This window comes from Oncorhynchus clarkii, unplaced genomic scaffold (genome assembly GCF_045791955.1).
Source record: "Oncorhynchus clarkii lewisi isolate Uvic-CL-2024 unplaced genomic scaffold, UVic_Ocla_1.0 unplaced_contig_14103_pilon_pilon, whole genome shotgun sequence".
NCBI lineage: Eukaryota > Metazoa > Chordata > Actinopteri > Salmoniformes > Salmonidae > Oncorhynchus > Oncorhynchus clarkii.
In genome coordinates, this window is record NW_027258464.1 from 17,334 (window position 1) to 39,662 (window position 22,329).

The 22,329-nt window shown below is 39.4% G+C and overlaps 1 protein-coding gene across 1 annotated transcript; it reads right to left on the minus strand.

The window, feature by feature from the left end:
* Nucleotides 1-10,080: 10,080 nt before the first annotated feature.
* On the minus strand, nt 10,081-21,115 carry LOC139396985 (NLR family CARD domain-containing protein 3-like; the record flags this gene model as incomplete). The annotated part of the gene is made up of 4 exons (XM_071143932.1): nt 21,098-21,115; nt 16,870-17,098; nt 10,527-12,318; nt 10,081-10,240 (listed from the first exon to the last, which is right to left on the minus strand). Coding segments are annotated over exons 1-4 (2,199 nt in total), but the record flags the coding sequence as incomplete, so codon positions are not given.
* Nucleotides 21,116-22,329: the final 1,214 nt, after the last annotated feature.

Here is a 22,329-nt window from a genome sequence, read left to right on the forward strand (position 1 = left end):
GCTACAACAAAACATGCTAACCTCTCACCATTACCAATAACAGAGGATACAACAAAACATACTAACCTCTCACCATTATCAATAACAGAGGCTACAACAAAACATGCTAACCTCTCACCATTATCAATAACAGAGGCTACAACAAAACATACTAACCTCTCACCATTACCAATAACAGAGGCTACAACAAAACATACTAACCTCTCACCATTACCAATAACAGAGGCTACAACAAAACATACTAACCTCTCACCATTACCAATAACAGAGGCTACAACAAAACATGCTAACCTCTCACCATTACCAATAACAGAGACTACAACAAAACATGCTAACCTCTCACCATTACCAATAACAGAGGCTACAACAAAACATGCTAACCTCTCACCATTACCAATAACAGAGGATACAACAAAACATACTAACCTCTCACCATTATCAATAACAGAGGCTACAACAAAACATGCTAACCTCTCACCATTATCAATAACAGAGGCTACAACAAAACATACTAACCTCTCACCATTACCAATAACAGAGGCTACAACAAAACATGCTAACCTCTCACCATTACCAATAACAGAGGCTACAACAAAACATACTAACCTCTCACCATTACCAATAACAGAGGCTACAACAAAACATGCTAACCTCTCACCATTACCAAAAACATAGGCTACAACAAAACATGCTAACCTCTCACCATTACCAATAACAGAAACTACAACAAAACATGCTAACCTCTCACCATTATCAATAACAGAGACTACAACAAAACATACTAACCTCTCACCATTACCAATAACAGAAACTACAACAAAACATGCTAACCTCTCACCATTACCAATAACAGAGACTACAACAAAACATACTAACCTCTCACCATTACCAATAACAGAAACTACAACAAAACATACTAACCTCTCACCATTACCAATAACAGAAACTACAACAAAACATGCTAACCTCTCACCATTACCAATAACAGAAACTACAACAAAACATGCTAACCTCTCACCATTACCAATAACAGAGACTACAACAAAACATACTAACCTCTCACCATTACCAATAACAGAGACTACAACAAAACATACTAACCTCTCACCATTACCAATAACATAGGCTACAACAAAACATACTAACCTCTCACCATTACCAATAACAGAGACTACAACAAAACATGCTAACCTCTCACCATTACCAATAACAGAGACTACAACAAAACATGCTAACCTCTCACCATTACCAATAACAGAGACTACAACAAAACATACTAACCTCTCACCATTACCAATAACAGAGACTACAACAAAACATACTAACCTCTCACCATTACCAATAACATAGGCTACAACAAAACATACTAACCTCTCACCATTACCAATAACAGAGGCTACAACAAAACATACTAACCTCTCACCATTACCAATAACAGAGACTACAACAAAACATACTAACCTCTCACCATTACCAATAACAGAGACTACAACAAAACATACTAACCTCTCACCATTACCAATAACAGAGACTACAACAAAACATACTAACCTCTCACCATTACCAATAACAGAGGCTACAACAAAACATGCTAACCTCTCACCATTACCAATAACAGAGGCTACAACAAAACATGCTAACCTCTCACCATTACCAATAACAGAGGCTACAGCAAAACATACTAACCTCTCACCATTACCAATAACAGAGACTACAACAAAACATGCTAATCTCTCACCATTACCAATAACAGAGGCTACAACAAAACATGCTAATCTCTCACCATTACCAATAACAGAGGATACAACAAAACATACTAACCTCTCACCATTACCAATGACAGACTACAACAAAACATGCTAACCTCTCACCATTACCAATAACAGAGACTACAACAAAACATGCTAACCTCTCACCATTACCAATAACAGAGACTACAACAAAACATCACCATTACCAATAACAGAGGCTCAATCTAACTCTCACCATTACCAATAACAGAGGCTACAACAAAACATGCTAACCTCTCACCATTACCAATAACAGGACTACAACAAAACATGCTAACCTCTCACCATTACCAATAACAGAGGCTACAACAAAACATGCTAACCTCTCACCATTACCAATAACAGAGGATACAACAAAACATACTAACCTCTCACCATTATCAATAACAGAGGCTACAACAAAACATGCTAACCTCTCACCATTATCAATAACAGAGGCTACAACAAAACATACTAACCTCTCACCATTACCAATAACAGAGGCTACAACAAAACATGCTAACCTCTCACCATTACCAATAACAGAGGCTACAACAAAACATACTAACCTCTCACCATTACCAATAACAGAGGCTACAACAAAACATGCTAACCTCTCACCATTACCAAAAACATAGGCTACAACAAAACATGCTAACCTCTCACCATTACCAATAACAGAAACTACAACAAAACATGCTAACCTCTCACCATTATCAATAACAGAGACTACAACAAAACATACTAACCTCTCACCATTACCAATAACAGAAACTACAACAAAACATGCTAACCTCTCACCATTACCAATAACAGAGACTACAACAAAACATACTAACCTCTCACCATTACCAATAACAGAAACTACAACAAAACATACTAACCTCTCACCATTACCAATAACAGAAACTACAACAAAACATGCTAACCTCTCACCATTACCAATAACAGAAACTACAACAAAACATGCTAACCTCTCACCATTACCAATAACAGAGACTACAACAAAACATACTAACCTCTCACCATTACCAATAACAGAGACTACAACAAAACATACTAACCTCTCACCATTACCAATAACATAGGCTACAACAAAACATACTAACCTCTCACCATTACCAATAACAGAGACTACAACAAAACATGCTAACCTCTCACCATTACCAATAACAGAGACTACAACAAAACATGCTAACCTCTCACCATTACCAATAACAGAGACTACAACAAAACATACTAACCTCTCACCATTACCAATAACAGAGACTACAACAAAACATACTAACCTCTCACCATTACCAATAACATAGGCTACAACAAAACATACTAACCTCTCACCATTACCAATAACAGAGGCTACAACAAAACATACTAACCTCTCACCATTACCAATAACAGAGACTACAACAAAACATACTAACCTCTCACCATTACCAATAACAGAGACTACAACAAAACATACTAACCTCTCACCATTACCAATAACAGAGACTACAACAAAACATACTAACCTCTCACCATTACCAATAACAGAGGCTACAACAAAACATGCTAACCTCTCACCATTACCAATAACAGAGGCTACAACAAAACATGCTAACCTCTCACCATTACCAATAACAGAGGCTACAGCAAAACATACTAACCTCTCACCATTACCAATAACAGAGACTACAACAAAACATGCTAATCTCTCACCATTACCAATAACAGAGGCTACAACAAAACATGCTAATCTCTCACCATTACCAATAACAGAGGATACAACAAAACATACTAACCTCTCACCATTACCAATGACAGACTACAACAAAACATGCTAACCTCTCACCATTACCAATAACAGAGACTACAACAAAACATGCTAACCTCTCACCATTACCAATAACAGAGACTACAACAAAACATACTAACCTCTCACCTTTACCAATAACAGAGGCTACAACAAAACATGCTAACCTCTCACCATTACCAATAACAGGGACTACAACAAAACATGCTAACCTCTCACCATTACCAATAACAGAGGCTACAACAAAACATGCTAACCTCTCACCATTACCAATAACAGAGGCTACAACAAAACATGCTAACCTCTCACCATTACCAATAACAGAGACTACAACAAAACATGCTAACCTCTCACCATTACCAATAACAGAGGCTACAACAAAACATGCTAACCTCTCACCATTACCAATAACAGAGACTACAACAAAACATACTAACCTCTCACCATTACCAATAACAGAAACTACAACAAAACATACTAACCTCTCACCATTACCAATAACAGAAACTACAACAAAACATGCTAACCTCTCACCATTACCAATAACAGAAACTACAACAAAACATGCTAACCTCTCACCATTACCAATAACAGAGACTACAACAAAACATACTAACCTCTCACCATTACCAATAACAGAGACTACAACAAAACATACTAACCTCTCACCATTACCAATAACAGAGACTACAACAAAACATGCTAACCTCTCACCATTACCAATAACAGAGACTACAACAAAACATGCTAACCTCTCACCATTACCAATAACAGAGACTACAACAAAACATACTAACCTCTCACCATTACCAATAACAGAGACTACAACAAAACATACTAACATCTCACCATTACCAATAACATAGGCTACAACAAAACATACTAACCTCTCACCATTACCAATAACAGAGGCTACAACAAAACATACTAACCTCTCACCATTACCAATAACAGAGACTACAACAAAACATACTAACCTCTCACCATTACCAATAACAGAGACTACAACAAAACATACTAACCTCTCACCATTACCAATAACAGAGACTACAACAAAACATACTAACCTCTCACCATTACCAATAACAGAGGCTACAACAAAACATGCTAACCTCTCACCATTACCAATAACAGAGACTACAACAAAACATGCTAACCTCTCACCATTACCAATAACAGAGACTACAACAAAACATACTAACCTCTCACCTTTACCAATAACAGAGGCTACAACAAAACATGCTAACCTCTCACCATTACCAATAACAGGGACTACAACAAAACATGCTAACCTCTCACCATTACCAATAACAGAGGCTACAACAAAACATGCTAACCTCTCACCATTACCAATAACAGAGGCTACAACAAAACATGCTAACCTCTCACCATTACCAATAACAGAGACTACAACAAAACATGCTAACCTCTCACCATTACCAATAACAGAGGCTACAACAAAACATGCTAACCTCTCACCATTACCAATAACAGAGGCTACAACAAAACATGCTAACCTCTCACCATTACCAATAACAGAGGCTACAACAAAACATGCTAACCTCTCACCATTACCAATAACAGATGCTACAACAAAACATGCTAACCTCTCACCATTACCAATAACAGAGACTACAACAAAACATGCTAACCTCTCACCATTACCAATAACAGAGGCTACAACAAAACATGCTAACTTCTCACCATTACCAATAACAGAGGCTACAACAAAACATGCTAACTTCTCACCATTACCAAAAACAGACTACAACAAAACATGCTAACCTCTCACCATTACCAATAACAGAGGCTACAACAAAACATGCTAACCTCTCACCATTACCAATAACAGAGACTACAACAAAACATGCTAACCTCTCACCATTACCAATAACAGAGGCTACAACAAAACATGCTAACCTCTCACCATTACCAATAACAGAGGCTACAACAAAACATGCTAACCTCTCACCATTACCAATAACAGAGGCTACAACAAAACATGCTAACCTCTCACCATTACCAATAACAGATGCTACAACAAAACATGCTAACCTCTCACCATTACCAATAACAGAGACTACAACAAAACATGCTAACCTCTCACCATTACCAATAACAGAGGCTACAACAAAACATGCTAACTTCTCACCATTACCAATAACAGACTACAACAAAACATGCTAACCTCTCACCATTACCAATAACAGAGGCTACAACAAAACATGCTAACCTCTCACCATTACCAATAACAGAGACTACAACAAAACATGCTAACCTCTCACCATTACCAATAACAGAGGCTACAACAAAACATGCTAACCTCTCACCATTACCAATAACAGAGACTACAACAAAACATGCTAACCTCTCAACATTACCAATAACAGAGAATACAACAAAACATGCTAACCTCTCACCATTACCAATAACAGAGGCTACAACAAAACATGCTAACCTCTCACCATTACCAATAACAGAGGCTACAACAAAACATGCTAACCTCTCACCATTACCAATAACAGATGCTACAACAAAACATGCTAACCTCTCACCATTACCAATAACAGATGCTACAACAAAACATGCTAACCTCTCACCATTACCAATAACAGAGACTACAACAAAACATGCTAACCTCTCACCATTACCAATAACAGAGGCTACAACAAAACATGCTAACTTCTCACCATTACCAATAACAGACTACAACAAAACATGCTAACCTCTCACCATTACCAATAACAGAGGCTACAACAAAACATGCTAACCTCTCACCATTACCAATAACAGAGACTACAACAAAACATGCTAACCTCTCACCATTACCAATAACAGAGGCTACAACAAAACATGCTAACCTCTCACCATTACCAATAACAGAGACTACAACAAAACATACTAACCTCTCACCATTACCAATAACAGAGACTCCAACAAAACATGCTAACCTCTCACCATTACCAATAACAGAGGCTACAACAAAACATGCTAACCTCTCACCATTACCAATAACAGAGGCTACAACAAAACATGCTAACCTCTCACCATTACCAATAACAGAGACTACAACAAAACATACTAACCTCTCACCATTACCAATAACAGAGACTACAACAAAACATGCTAACCTCTCACCATTACCAATAACAGAGGCTACAACAAAACATGCTAACCTCTCACCATTACCAATAACAGAGACTACAACAAAACATACTAACCTCTCACCATTACCAATAACAGAGACTACAACAAAACATACTAACCTCTCACCATTACCAATAACAGAGGCTACAACAAAACATGCTAACCTCTCACCATTACCAATAACATAGGCTACAACAAAACATGCTAACCTCTCACCATTACCAATAACAGAAACTACAACAAAACATGCTAACCTCTCACCATTATCAATAACAGAGACTACAACAAAACATACTAACCTCTCACCATTACCAATAACAGAAACTACAACAAAACATGCTAACCTCTCACCATTACCAATAACAGAGACTACAACAAAACATACTAACCTCTCACCATTACCAATAACAGAAACTACAACAAAACATACTAACCTCTCACCATTACCAATAACAGAAACTACAACAAAACATGCTAACCTCTCACCATTACCAATAACAGAAACTACAACAAAACATGCTAACCTCTCACCATTACCAATAACAGAGACTACAACAAAACGTACTAACCTCTCACCATTACCAATAACAGAGACTACAACAAAACATACTAACCTCTCACCATTACCAATAACATAGGCTACAACAAAACATACTAACCTCTCACCATTACCAATAACAGAGACTACAACAAAACATGCTAACCTCTCACCATTACCAATAACAGAGACTACAACAAAACATGCTAACCTCTCACCATTACCAATAACAGAGACTACAACAAAACATACTAACCTCTCACCATTACCAATAACAGAGACTACAACAAAACATACTAACCTCTCACCATTACCAATAACATAGGCTACAACAAAACATACTAACCTCTCACCATTACCAATAACAGAGGCTACAACAAAACATACTAACCTCTCACCATTACCAATAACAGAGACTACAACAAAACATACTAACCTCTCACCATTACCAATAACAGAGACTACAACAAAACATACTAACCTCTCACCATTACCAATAACAGAGGCTACAACAAAACATGCTAACCTCTCACCATTACCAATAACAGAGGCTACAACAAAACATGCTAACCTCTCACCATTACCAATAACAGAGGCTACAACAAAACATACTAACCTCTCACCATTACCAATAACAGAGACTACAACAAAACATGCTAATCTCTCACCATTACCAATAACAGAGGCTACAACAAAACATGCTAATCTCTCACCATTACCAATAACAGAGGATACAACAAAACATACTAACCTCTCACCATTACCAATGACAGACTACAATAAAACATGCTAACCTCTCACCATTACCAATAACAGAGACTACAACAAAACATGCTAACCTCTCACCATTACCAATAACAGAGACTACAACAAAACATACTAACCTCTCACCTTTACCAATAACAGAGGTTACAACAAAACATGCTAACCTCTCACCATTACCAATAACAGGGACTACAACAAAACATGCTAACCTCTCACCATTACCAATAACAGAGGCTACAACAAAACATGCTAACCTCTCACCATTACCAATAACAGAGGCTACAACAAAACATGCTAACCTCTCACCATTACATAACAGAGCTACAACAAAACATGCTAACCTCTCACCATTACCAATAACAGAGCTACAACAAAACATGCTAACCTCTCACCATTACATGCTACAACAAAACATGCTAACCTCTCACCATTACCAATAACAGAGACTACAACAAAACATACTAACCTCTCACCATTACCAATAACAGAGAATACAACAAAACATGCTAACCTCTCACCATTACCAATAACAGAGTCTACAACAAAACATGCTAACCTCTCACCATTACCAATAACAGAGGCTACAACAAAACATGCTAACCTCTCACCATTACCAATAACAGAGGCTACAACAAAACATGCTAACCTCTCACCATTACCAATAACAGATGCTACAACAAAACATGCTAACCTCTCACCATTACCAATAACAGAGACTACAACAAAACATGCTAACCTCTCACCATTACCAATAACAGAGGCTACAACAAAACATGCTAACTTCTCACCATTACCAATAACAGACTACAACAAAACATGCTAACCTCTCACCATTACCAATAACAGAGGCTACAACAAAACATGCTAACCTCTCACCATTACCAATAACAGAGACTACAACAAAACATGCTAACCTCTCACCATTACCAATAACAGAGGCTACAACAAAACATGCTAACCTCTCACCATTACCAATAACAGAGACTACAACAAAACATACTAACCTCTCACCATTACCAATAACAGAGACTACAACAAAACATGCTAACCTCTCACCATTACCAATAACAGAGGCTACAACAAAACATGCTAACCTCTCACCATTACCAATAACAAAGCTCCACAGCGGAGATTGGAGTATCTGTCCATAGGACCACTTTAAGCCGTACACTCCACAGAGCTTTACGGTAGAGTGGCCAGAAATAAATACATTGCTTTAAAGAAAAAAATAAGCAAACATGTTTGGCGTTCACCAAAGGCCTGTGGGAGACTCACCAAAGATATGGAAGAAGGTACTGTGGGAGACTCACCAAACAATTGAGAATCTGTGGAATGACTTACAGATTGTGGTACACCAGCGGAACCCATCCAACTTGAAGGAGCTGGAGCAGTTTATCCTTGAAAAATGGTCAAACATCCCAGTGGCTAAATGTGCCAAGCTTATTGAGACATACCCCAAGAGACTTGCAGCTGTAATTGCTGCAAAAGGTGGATCTTTGGGGGGGTGAATAGTTATGCAACAGGTGGATCTACAAAGTATTGACTTTGGGGGGTGAATAGTTATGCAACAGGTGGATCTACAAAGTATTGACTTTGGGGGGTGAATAGTTATGCAACAGGTGGATCTACAAAGTATTGACTATGAATAGTTATAAGTATAGTATTATATCAATACTCAAGTTATTTTCTTTTTTATCTATTGGTTGTTTAACAATAAATAATAATTTACATCTTCAAAGTGGTAGGCATGTTGTGTAAATCAACTGATACAAACCACCAAAACATCTATTTTAAATACAGGTTTTTAGGCAACAAAATGCCAAGGGGGGTGAAAACTTTTACAAGCCACATAAATATGTATGTGAAAGGTGACATTCTGTACTGTCATCTAATATGAAACATTATATCTCAAATCCAAAATGCTGGAGCACCACATTTAAAACTGTAAGCTTCACTGTCCAAACACATATGGTGTGGACTATGTGTGTCTGGTAAACACATGTGGATCTGGTGAACAGTTATCACTTGTTGACCAACTACAGGAATACTGACCTCAGAGTCTCCAGTTTACAGTGGGGATTCCCCAGTCCAGCAGAGAGCAGCTTCACTCCTGAATCCTTCAGGTCATTGTTACTTAGATCCAGCTCTCTCAGGTGTGAGGGGTTTGACCTCAGAGCTGAGACCAGAGAAGCACAGCCTTCCTCTGTGACTCCACAGCCTGACAGACTGACAAAGAGATCATCATGACTTCACAAACACACTGTTCATTTAACACCAGTAGTGTGGAAGGACAATGGCAGATGCATTTGGTTTATTCTCCCAAACAACATACAGATTCATCTTCCGTCTCCTAGAATTGTATGGTCATTATGTAATACTAATGTGAACATCAATGCATTGATTCATTATGTTTTTCAATATAATATTATATACATATTATAATATATATTTTTCTCTAAACTGAATATTTCTTCCTGATGATTAGTTCTTAAATGTCATTTTATTTACTCACAGAGCAGCTCTGGAGGCTTTGACCACTGGCAGCAGCCTCAGAAGACCTTCCTCTGATCTGGAGTATTTCTTCAGGTCAAACACATCCAGCTCCTTTTCTGAAGTCAGCAACACAAAGACCAGAGCTGACCACTGTGCAGGTGACAGTTTGTCTTCTGAGAGACTTCCTGATATCAGGTAGCTTTGGATCTCCTCCACTAGAGAATGGTCATTCAGCTCATTCAGACAGTGGAACAGATTGATGCACCTCTCTGGAGAGGGATTCTCCCTGATCTTCTTCTTGATGTACTTGACTGTTTCTTCATGACCCTGTGAGTTGCTTCTTGTCTTTGTCAGTAGACTTAGTAAGTGCTTCTGATTGGACTCCAGTGAGAGGCCCAGAAGGAAGCGGAGGAAAAGGTCCAGGTTTCCTGTCTCACTTTGTAAGGCTTTATCCACAGCACTCCTGTAGACAGTAAATTCAGGATTGTCATTGAACAGCAGAGAAAATATACTGGACTTTGTTTGCAGTTTGTCTATTACATTCTCTTTGTTGTTGATGAGTGAAAGAAACACATATACAGCAGCCAGAAACTCCTGAATGCTCAGATGAACAAAGCAGTACACCTTGTCCTGGTACAGCCCACATTCCTCTTTAAAGAGCTGTGTGCACAATCCTGAGTACACTGAGGCTTCATTGACATCAATGCCAGCCTCCTTCAGGTCTTCTTCATAGAAAATCAGATTGCCATTCACAAGCTGTTGAAAAGCCAGTTTTCCCAGTGACAGAAAGCTCTCTTTATTCCAGTGTGGACCTGTCTCTTCTTTCCCAAGATACTTTTCATTCTTCTGTTTGGTATGAAACACCACAAGGTGTGTGTACATCTCAGTCAGAGTCTTGGGCATCTCTTCTCTCTTGTGTTTCAGCATGTGTTCAAGGACTGTTGCAGAAATCCAACAGAAGACTGGAATGTGGCACATGATGTGGAGACTCCTTGATGTCTTTATGTGTGAGATGATTCTGCTGGCCAGGTCCTCATCACTGAATCTCTTCCTGAAGTACTCCTCCTTCTGTGGGTCATTGAACCCTCGTACCTCTGTCACCTGGTCAACACACCCTGAAGGGATCTTATTGGCTGCTGCAGGTCGGGTAGTTATCCAGAGGAGAGCAGAGGGAAGCAGATTTCCCTTGATGAGATTTGTCAGCAGAACATCCACTGAGGTTGACTCTGTGACGTCCCAACAGATCTTGTTCTTCTGGAAGTCTAGGGGCAGTCGGCACTCATCCAGACCATCAAAGATGAACAGAACTTTGTACTTGTCGTAGTTGGAGATTCTTGATTGTTTGGTTTCCATTGAGAAGTGATTGAGAAGTTCAATGAAAGTGTGTTTGTCCTCTTTCATCAAATTCAGCTCCCGAAAAGGGAATGAAAATACAAATTGGACATCCTGATTTGCTTTTCCTTCAGCCCAGTCCAGAATGAACTTCTGCACAGAGACTGTTTTTCCAATGCCAGCGACTCCCTTTGTCAGCACAGTTCTGATGAGTTTGTCTTGTCCAGTTAAGGGTGTGAAGATGTCGTTACATTTGATTGCAGTCTCTGGTCTTGCTTGTTTCCTGGTTGTTGTCTCAATCTGTCTCAGCTCATGTTCATTATTGACCTCTCCTGTTCCACCCTCTGTGATGTAGAGCTCTGTGTAGATCTTATTGAGAAGTGTTGGGTTTCCTTGTTTAGCAATCCCCTCAAATACACATTGAAACTTCTTCTTTAGATTAGATTTGAGTTCACGTTGGCAAATCACAGCGAGCTCATCTGAATGAAGAAATAACACAGAGGATATTAATATTACATCTGTTTTAATATCTACAGTATTGAAGGACTGTTATAAAGTTGTACATTATAATAATTTATTATCTTATTAACTGACTGTCTAAATCTGTAAAAGTTTTTATAATGCATTACAGACTGGTGTGACTGATTAAATTATTATTGCTATTATTGATGGTATAATTTATGTTGTCTCTCTCTCTCTCTAAATTAATCACCACAACACATCCCTGCTGCTACTTGATGAGGTCACTAGGTGTTGTGTTAAGGCTGCTACAATATCATTGAGTTACACAGCTACTTTAGCTGTACTTTAGCTACAGCTTTTAAATATTATAAAACATCATTCAACATGAGATAGACAGATCTTACATTTCTCCAGTGTGTCAGACTGGTGTGACTGATTATATTATTAATTCCCACGCTCTCAATGAATCAACACAACACATCCCTGCCGCTACTTGATGAGGTCACTAAGTGTTGTTTTGAGACCATGAAATATACTTATTCATGTCACTGAGGGACTTTAGAGGAAGGTATATAGTGGAGTGTCCACACCAGAAGTTAATTGGTATCTGTAGGAGGAAGGTATATAGTGGAGAGTCTACACAATAAGTTAATGGTTATAGGAGGAAGGTATATAGTGGAGGGTCTACACCAGAAGGTAATGGGTATCTGTAGGAGAAAGGTATATAGTGGAGGGTCTACACCAGAAGGTAATGGTTATAGGAGGAAGGTATATAGTGGAGTGTCCACACCAGAAGTTAATTGGTATCTGTAGGAGGAAGGTATATAGTGGAGGGTCTACACCAGAAGGTAATGGTTATAGGAGGAAGGTATATAGTGGAGGGTCTACATCAGAAGTTAATGGTTATAGGAGGAAGGTATATAGTGGAGGGTCTACACCAGAAGGTAATGGGTATCTGTAGGAGGAAGGTATATAGTGGAGGGTCTACATCAGAAGGTAATGGTTATAGGAGGAAGGTATATAGTGGAGGGTTTACACCAGAAGGTAATGGGTATCTGTAGGAGGAAGGTATATAGTGGAGGGTCTACACCAGAAGGTAATGGTTATAGGAGGAAGGTATATAGTGGAGTGTCCACACCAGAAGTTAATTGGTATCTGTAGGAGGAAGGTATATAGTGGAGGGTCTACACCAGAAGGTAATGGTTATAGGAGGAAGGTATATAGTGGAGGGTCTACATCAGAAGTTAATGGTTATAGGAGGAAGGTATATAGTGGAGGGTCTACACCAGAAGGTAATGGGTATCTGTAGGAGGAAGGTATATAGTGGAGGGTCTACATCAGAAGGTAATGGTTATAGGAGGAAGGTATATAGTGGAGGGTTTACACCAGAAGGTAATGGGTATCTGTAGGAGGAAGGTATATAGTGGAGGGTCTACACCAGAAGGTAATGGTTATAGGAGGAAGGTATATAGTGGAGTGTCCACACCAGAAGTTAATTGGTATCTGTAGGAGGAAGGTATATAGTGGAGGGTCTACACCAGAAGGTAATGGGTATCTGTAGGAGGAAGGTATATAGTAGAGGGTCTACACCAGAAGTTAATGGTTATAGGAGGAAGGTATATAGTGGAGGGTCTACACCAGAAGTTAATGGTTATAGGAGGAAGGTACATAGTGGAGGGTCTACACCAGAAGGTAATGGTTATAGGAGGAAGGTATATAGTGGAGGGTCTACACCAGAAGTTAATGGTTATAGGAGGAAGGTATATAGTGGAGGGTCTACACCAGAAGTTAATGGTTATAGGAGGAAGGTATATAGTGGAGGGTCTACACCAGAAGTGAATGGTTATAGGAGGAAGGTATATAGTGGAGGGTCTACACCAGAAGGTAATGGTTATAGGAGGAAGGAATATAGTGGAGGGTCTACACCAGAAGGTAATGGGTATCTGTAGGAGGAAGGTATATAGTAGAGGGTCTACACCAGAAGATAATGGGTATAGGAGGAAGGTATATAGTGGAAGGTCTACACCAGAAGGTAATGGTTATAGGAGGAAGGTATATGGAGGAGGGTATACACCAGAAGTGAATGGTTATAGGAGGAAGGTATATAGTGGAGGGTCTACACCAGAAGGTAATGGGTATAGGAGGAGGGTATATAGTGGAGGGTCTACACCAGAAGGTAATGGTTATCTGTAGGAGGAAGGTATATAGTAGAGGGTCTACACCAGAAGGTAATGGTTATAGGAGGAAGGTATATAGTGGAAGGTCTACACCAGAAAGTAATGGGTATAGGAGGAAGGTAGATAGTGGAGGGTCTACACCAGAAGTTAATGGTTATAGGAGGAAGGAATATAGTGGAGGGTCTACACCAGAAGGTAATGGTTATAGGAGGAAGGTATATAGTGGAAGGTCTACACCAGAAAGTAATGGTTATAGGAGGAAGATATATAGTGGAGGGTATACATCAGAAGTGAATGGTTATAGGAGGAAGGTATATGGTGGAGTGTCTACACTAGCAGGTAATGTGTATAGGAGGAAGGTAGATAGTGGAGGGTCTACACCATTAGGTAATGGTTATAGGAGGAAGGTATATAGTGGAGGGTCTACACCAGAAGGTAATGGGTATAGGAGGAGGGTATATAGTGGAGGGTCTACACCAGAAGGTAATGGGTATCTTTAGGAGGAAGGTATATAGTGGAGGGTCTACACCAGAAGGTAATGGTTATCTGTAGGAGGAAGGTATATAGTAGAGTGTCTACACTAGAAGGTAATGGTTATAGGAGGGTATATAGTGGAGGGTCTACACCAGAAGGTAATGGGTATCTGTAGGAGGAAGGTATATAGTGGAGGGTCTGCACCAGAAGTTAATGGGTATCTGTAGGATGAAGGTATATAGTAGAGGGTCTACACCAGAAGGTAATGGGTATCTGTAGGAGGAAGGTATATAGTGGAGGGTCTACACCAGAAGGTAATGGGTATCTGTAGGAGGAAGGTATATAGTGGAGGGTCTACACCAGAAGTTAATGGTTATAGGAGGAAGGTATATAGTGGAGGATCTACACCAGAAGTTAATGGTTATAGGAGGAAGGTATATAGTGGAGGGTCTACACCAGAAGTTAATGGTTATAGGAGGAAGGTATATAGTGGAGGGTCTACACCAGAAGGTAATGGTTATAGGAGGAAGGTATATAGTGGAGGGTCTACACCAGAAGGTAATGGATCTCTGTAGGAGGAAGGTATATAGTAGAGGGTCTACACCAGAAGGTAATGGGTATAGGAGGAAGGTATATAGTGGAAGGTCTAAACCAGAAGGTAATGGTTATAGGAGGAAGGTATATAGTGGAGGGTATTAACCAGAAGTGAATGGTTAAAGGAGGAAGGTATATAGTGGAGGGTCTACACCAGCAGGTAATGGGTATAGGAGGAAGGTACATAGTGGAGGGTCTACACCATTAGGTAATGGTTATAGGAGGTAGGTATATATTGGAGGGTCTACACCAGAAGGTCATGGGTATAGGAGGAGGGTATATAGTGGAGGGTCTACACCAGAAGGTAATGGTTATCTTTAGGAGGAAGGTATATAGTAGAGGGTCTACACTAGAAGGTAATGGTTATAGGAGGAGGGTATATAGTGGAGGGTCTACACCAGAAGGTAATGGGTATCTGTAGGAGGAAGGTATATAGTGGAGGGTCTACACCAGAAGTTAATGGGTATCTGTAGGAGGAAGGTATATAGTAGAGGGTCTACACCAGAAGGTAATGGGTATCTGTAGGAGGAAGGTATATAGTGGAGGGTCTACACCAGAAGTTAATGGTTATAGGAGGAAGGTATATAGTGGAGGGTCTACACCAGAAGGTAATGGTGATAGGAGGAAGGTATATAGTGGAGGGTCTACACCAGAAGGTAATGGTTATAGGAGGAAGGTATATAGTGTGTGTAATGAAGCTTGGAATGTGTTGGTGCAGGGAAGTGATTACATGTTGCAGGCATTGTGATTACATGTGGCAGGCATAAGGGGAGAGAGCCATAGATTAGTGATGGAGGGAGGTTGAGGTCAGGTCAGGTCTCCTTAAGGGAGAAATTAAAGTTCATGACCTGTATCACTAGTGTCCTGCTTAGCAGTAAAGAACAATGTTTGTACAGATGTGTAGGAGGAGACTCAGCCTATGAGGAACGGTTAAATATCAGTGCTGTATGAAATGTTATTTTGTTGTTGTCTGAATTACAGCTGTAATGACCCTCTGGGAAGAAACTTGGTTAAGCTCCTCTAGTGTCTGTGAGTTATTTACTCTGAAGAATTAGAACCTAACAGGCTTATTCATATTACGTATCAATATTATGTCTGTTTTAATGCCTACAGTATTGTAGGACTGTTATAAAGATTTACGTTATAATAATTTATTCTCTTAACTGACTATAAATGTGTAAATGTTTTCATAATGCATTACAGACTGGTGTTGTGTTAAGGCTGCTACAATATCATTGAGTTACACAGCTACTTTAGCTGTACTTTAGCTACAGCTTTTAAATGTTATAAAACAGCATTCAACATGAGGCAGACAGATCTTACATTTCTCCAGTGTGTCAGCAAGCTCCTTCTGGTTCATTTTCCTCAGGACGTGCAGTGTGATCTTCAGAGCCCCCTCTCTGGCATTGCTCTCCTGCTTCTCATCTTCAGCATCCACCACTTCCTTATCCTGCTTCTGACTCTCAAAGCCTTCTGGGAGTTCTGCACTAAGAATCCTCTTGAACATCTTCAGCTCGTTTTTCACAAATGTCATAATATTTTCTTCAAGCAACTGAAATAAATAAAGTAACTAAGTTAAGCAAAATAATAAATGCTTTTTCATGAAGACTTTAATGAATGATTGACAGATCAAATTTACTTGAGGTAAACAAAAACAAATGTACATAACAGGACCACATACACTGAATATGGAGGCCAGGTCTGTTTGATGACTCTGGGAAGACTGACCACTGAGAATCTCTGACTCTGATCTCTCCTGTTGGTTTCTGTGGACAAAACATGAGATTACATCTCCTCATCCAGGGAGTACACACACACACACACACACACACACACACACACACACACACACACACACACACACACACACACACACACACACACACACACACACACACACACACACACACACACACACACACACACACACACACACACACACACACACACACACACAAAGGGAGAGAATGTTGTGTTTGTTTAATATTGTTTTAGGACTATGAAAATGGGCATAATGATTAGTCTATGGAGAATGAAAACAACAACAATAAATGGGAAAATGGGAAGATGGGAGAGGAGAAATGACTAGAGACAGTGTTGTTTAACTCACTGACCAGGACCCATGAGTTCTTCTTACCTTTGTTCAGTAGAAAAGTCTCCCTCTCTAAAGTATATAGGTTCACCCATAGACTTGTCACTCTTCATGGACACACAGCTGGGAACAGGGGAGGCTGGTCTCTCCTGCTTGATTGGACTTCAACACAACAGAGACAAACATTACATCTCTCAACTACTCTGAGCTCAGATGGGGAAACATAAGAAGAGTTTCATTCCATAACGCTATATATCACTTTTCAGAAATGTTCATAAATTAGCTTTTATTGTTTATAGAAATTATGAATGAGATGTTTCTTTTTCACTATCTAATCATTACATGTCGTTCAATGACATGTTTAAAGTCTTTCACTTGATGTTTCATTTCAGAGACAAAAATAATCATGTTTATTTTGCTAAATGCTAACTCTGTCTCACAATCAGTAGTACTGCTAGGTTTTATACTGTAATAATATATATCTGTCTCACTCTCAGAGAAATCAGTAGTACTGCTAGGTTTTATACAGTAATGATATATATCTGTCTCACTCTCAGTGAAATCAGTAGTACTGCTAGGTTTTACACAGTAATAATATATATCTGCCTCACTCTCAGAGAATTCAGAAGTACTGCTAGGTTTTATACAGTAATAATATATATCTGCCTCACTCTCAGAGAATTCAGAAGTAATGCTGGTTTTATACAGTAATAATACATATCTGCCTCACTCTCAGAGAATTCAGAAGTAATGCTGGTTTTATACAGCCAAATGTGACCGAAAGGCTCAATTCGGTCTCATGTAGTAACATTTGATATGATGTTTTTTACATTGAATATAATTTGAGAGCTAGAAAACGTTATTTTATTTTTTAATTTTATTTCACCTTTATTTAACCAGGTAGGCCAGTTGAGAACACCTTTATTTAACCAGGTAGGCCAGTTGAGAACAAGTTCTCATTTACAACTGCGACCTGACCAAGATAAAGCAAAGCAGTGCGACACAAACAACAACACAGAGTTACACATGGAATAAACAAACGTACAGTCAATAACACAACACAATAGAAAAGTCTATATACAGTGTGGAAATGGCATGAGGAGGTAAAGCAATAAATTGGCCATAGTAGCAAAGTTATTACAATTTAGCAAATTAAAACTGGAGTGATAGATGTGCAGATGATGATGTGCAAGTAGAAAGACTGGTGTGCAAAAGAGCAGAAAAGTAAATAAAAACAATATGGGGATGAGGTAGGTTGATTGGGTGGGCTATTTACAGATGGGCTGTGTACAGCTGCAGCGATCGGTAAGCTGCTCAGATAGCTGAAGCTTAAAGTTAGTGAGGGAGATTTTCAGCGATTTTTACAATTCGTTCCAGTCATTGGCAGCAGGGAACTGGAAGGAAAAGTGGCCAAAGGAGGAGTTGGCTTTGGGGATGACCAGTGAAATATACCTGCTGGAGCGCGTGTTGTTATGGTGACCAGTGAGCTGAGATAAGGCGGAGCTTTACATAGCAAAGCCTTATAGATGACCTGGAGTCAGTGGGTCTGGTGACGAATATGTAGCGAGGGCCAGCCGTTTAGAGCATACAGTTCGCAGTGGAGGGTGGTATATGGGGCTGTGGTGACAAAAAGGATTGCACTGTGATAGACTGCATCCACATTGCTGAGTAGAGTGTTGGAGGCTATTTTGTAAATGACATGGCCGAAGTCAAGGATTGGTAGGATAGTCAGTTTTACGAGGGTATGTTTGGCAGCATGAGTGAAGGAGGCTTTGTTGCGAAATAGGATGCCGAATCTAGACGTAATTTTGGATTGGAGATACTTAATATGAGTCTAGAAGGAGAGTTTACAGTCTAGTCAGACACCTATTTGTAGTTGTCCACATATTCATAGTCAAAAACCATCCAGAGTAGTGATGCTAGGCGGGCGGGCGGGTGCAGGCAGCAATCGGTTGTAAAGCATTTCGCGTTTAAGACTGGTTTTCTGGTGGCCACAGAAGGAGAGTTGTATTGAAGCTCCTCTAGAGGTTGTTAACACAGTGTCCAGAGAAGGGCCAGATGGATACAGAATAGTGTCGTCTTCGTAGAGGTGAATCATGGAATCGCCCGCAGCAAGAGCGACATCGTTGATATATACAGAGAAAAGAGTCGGCCCGAGAAATGAACTCTGTGGTACCCCCATAGAGACAGCCAAAAGGTCCGGACAACAGGCTCTCTGATTTGATGGACTGTATTCTGGTGGTGGATGAAGACGGTGGTCCATCATATTGCTGCTTGTAGCCTATAACTGATGCTTCATGGTCCATCATATTGCTGCTTGTAGACTATAACTGATGCTTCATGGTCCATCATATTGCTGCTTGTAGCCTATAACTGATGCTTCATGGTCCATCATATTGCTGCTTGTAGACTATAACTGATGCTTCATGGTCCATCATATTGCTGCTTGTAGACTATAACTGATGCTTCATGGTCCATCATATTGCTGCTTGTAGCCTATAACTGATGCTTCATGGTCCATCATATTGCTGCTTGTAGCCTATAACTGATGCTTCATGGTCCATCATATTGCTGCTTGTAGACTATAACTGATGCTTCATGGTCCATCATATTGCTGCTTGTAGACTATAACTGATGCTTCATGGTCCATCATATTGCTGCTTGTAGCCTATAACTGATGCTTCATGGTCCATCATATTGCTGCTTGTAGCCTATAACTGATGCTTCATGGTCCATCATATTGCTGCTTGTAGACTATAACTGATGCTTCATGGTCCATCATATTGCTGCTTGTAGCCTATAACTGATGCTTCATGGTCCATCATATTGCTGCTTGTAGCCTATAACTGATGCTTCATGGTCCATCATATTGCTGCTTGTAGACTATAACTGATGCTTCATGGTCCATCATATTGCTGCTTGTAGACTATAACTGATGCTTCATGGTCCATCATATTGCTGCTTGTAGCCTATAACTGATGCTTCATGGTCCATCATATTGCTGCTTGTAGCCTATAACTGATGCTTCATGGTCCATCATATTGCTGCTTGTAGCCTATAACTGATGCTTCATGGTCCATCATATTGCTGCTTGTAGCCTATAACTGATGCTTCATGGTCCATCATATTGCTGCTTGTAGCCTATAACTGATGCTTCATGGTCCATCATATTGCTGCTTGTAGACTATAACTGATGCTTCATGGTCCATCATATTGCTGCTTGTAGCCTTTAACTGATGCTTCATGGTCCATCATATTGCTGCTTGTAGCCTATAACTGATGCTTCATGGTCCATCATATTGCTGCTTGTAGACTATAACTGATGCTTCATGGTCTTATGCTGCCATCTATTGGAAATGTTTAGCAATTAAAAGGTAATAATTGGATGAACAGACATTGGTGAGGCAGCTGAGAAATAAAGTGTATTTTTCTTGTTAATTTCTTAGTTCAGTCTCTAACCTGCCCCACCCCACCCATCCCACGCCAATTCCTAGACTTTCACATTGAAGTTACTAGGTCACACAGTTCAAACCGCATTTGAAAAATAAAACTAATGTGTCTCGTTTATCAAGTGTTGCAATAATAAATATAATAAAATAACAAAACAAAAACACTAAAATGCTGAGACAGGTTTAGATGAACAAAATAATCAAAATGCTATTTAGTACTATAATTAGTACCATAATTGTATTTACTAACATAATATTATCACTAAAACAGTTTCTAAAAGAGTTCTAGTTCCCTTCCCTAGAATTAGGGTTAGGGTTTCATGGTTAAGGCTTAAATAGGTATTACGTAGGGTTAGATTTTCCATATAGCACATTGTGACATCTGCTGATGTAAAAAGGGCTTTATAAATACATTTGATAGATTTTTAGGTTTAGGGGTTTTAAGGCAAGAAACAGTATTGGTTTATAACTCTCTTGCTCCTCCCTGTGGCCTTCTGTAGGTACTACATAACTCATTCGCGAAAACTGCTAGGCTCATAACCTGAGGTAGCACCTGCGTCAGATCTACAAATCAATGAGCTAGGTCTTTCCATTTGGTTTGCAACTCAGTGAAACTGCGCAGCATTCGCTCAATTTGATGCCTTCAAATGAAGATTTCGATGCATATCAAATTACCCAGCAGCCATTTAGAAATGACAAGAACTCAAAAAAAGTATTATGTTATTTCGTAATAAAAAATGTCTTCTGGCTTTTTAAATCGGCCACGTCTTGAAAAAGAGGACAGGGATATGTGTATTGTTTAGGTTGTATACCTTTTCTGAAAATAAATATGGTTAACCATGACCACAAAATGTTTAACGTTTAGTACTGTGGGTCAGCACAACGTGTACTTCAGCATACAGGGTTGGCGCTCATAAAATAGCAGTAATCAGCTTAGTAATGAACCCAAGGTAAACGTAGGCAGGTGTGATTGATAAAATAGTGAAGCTGCCATTGTGATGCAGGACAATGAGCTGGGAATAGAATGTTCAGAAGGTGAGTTGATTCCACGGTGCTCAATAGAACTAATAGGAGCTGGCAGGGTGACGCAGAACAATGAGCTGGGAATAGAACGTTCAGAAGGTGAGTTGATTCCACGGAGCTCAATAGAACTAATAGGAGCTGGCAGGGAGAAGAATGACCTAAAATAAGGCCTGTTTTTTCACGATGACTTCATGACTAGGGGAATAAGGTCATGTTATG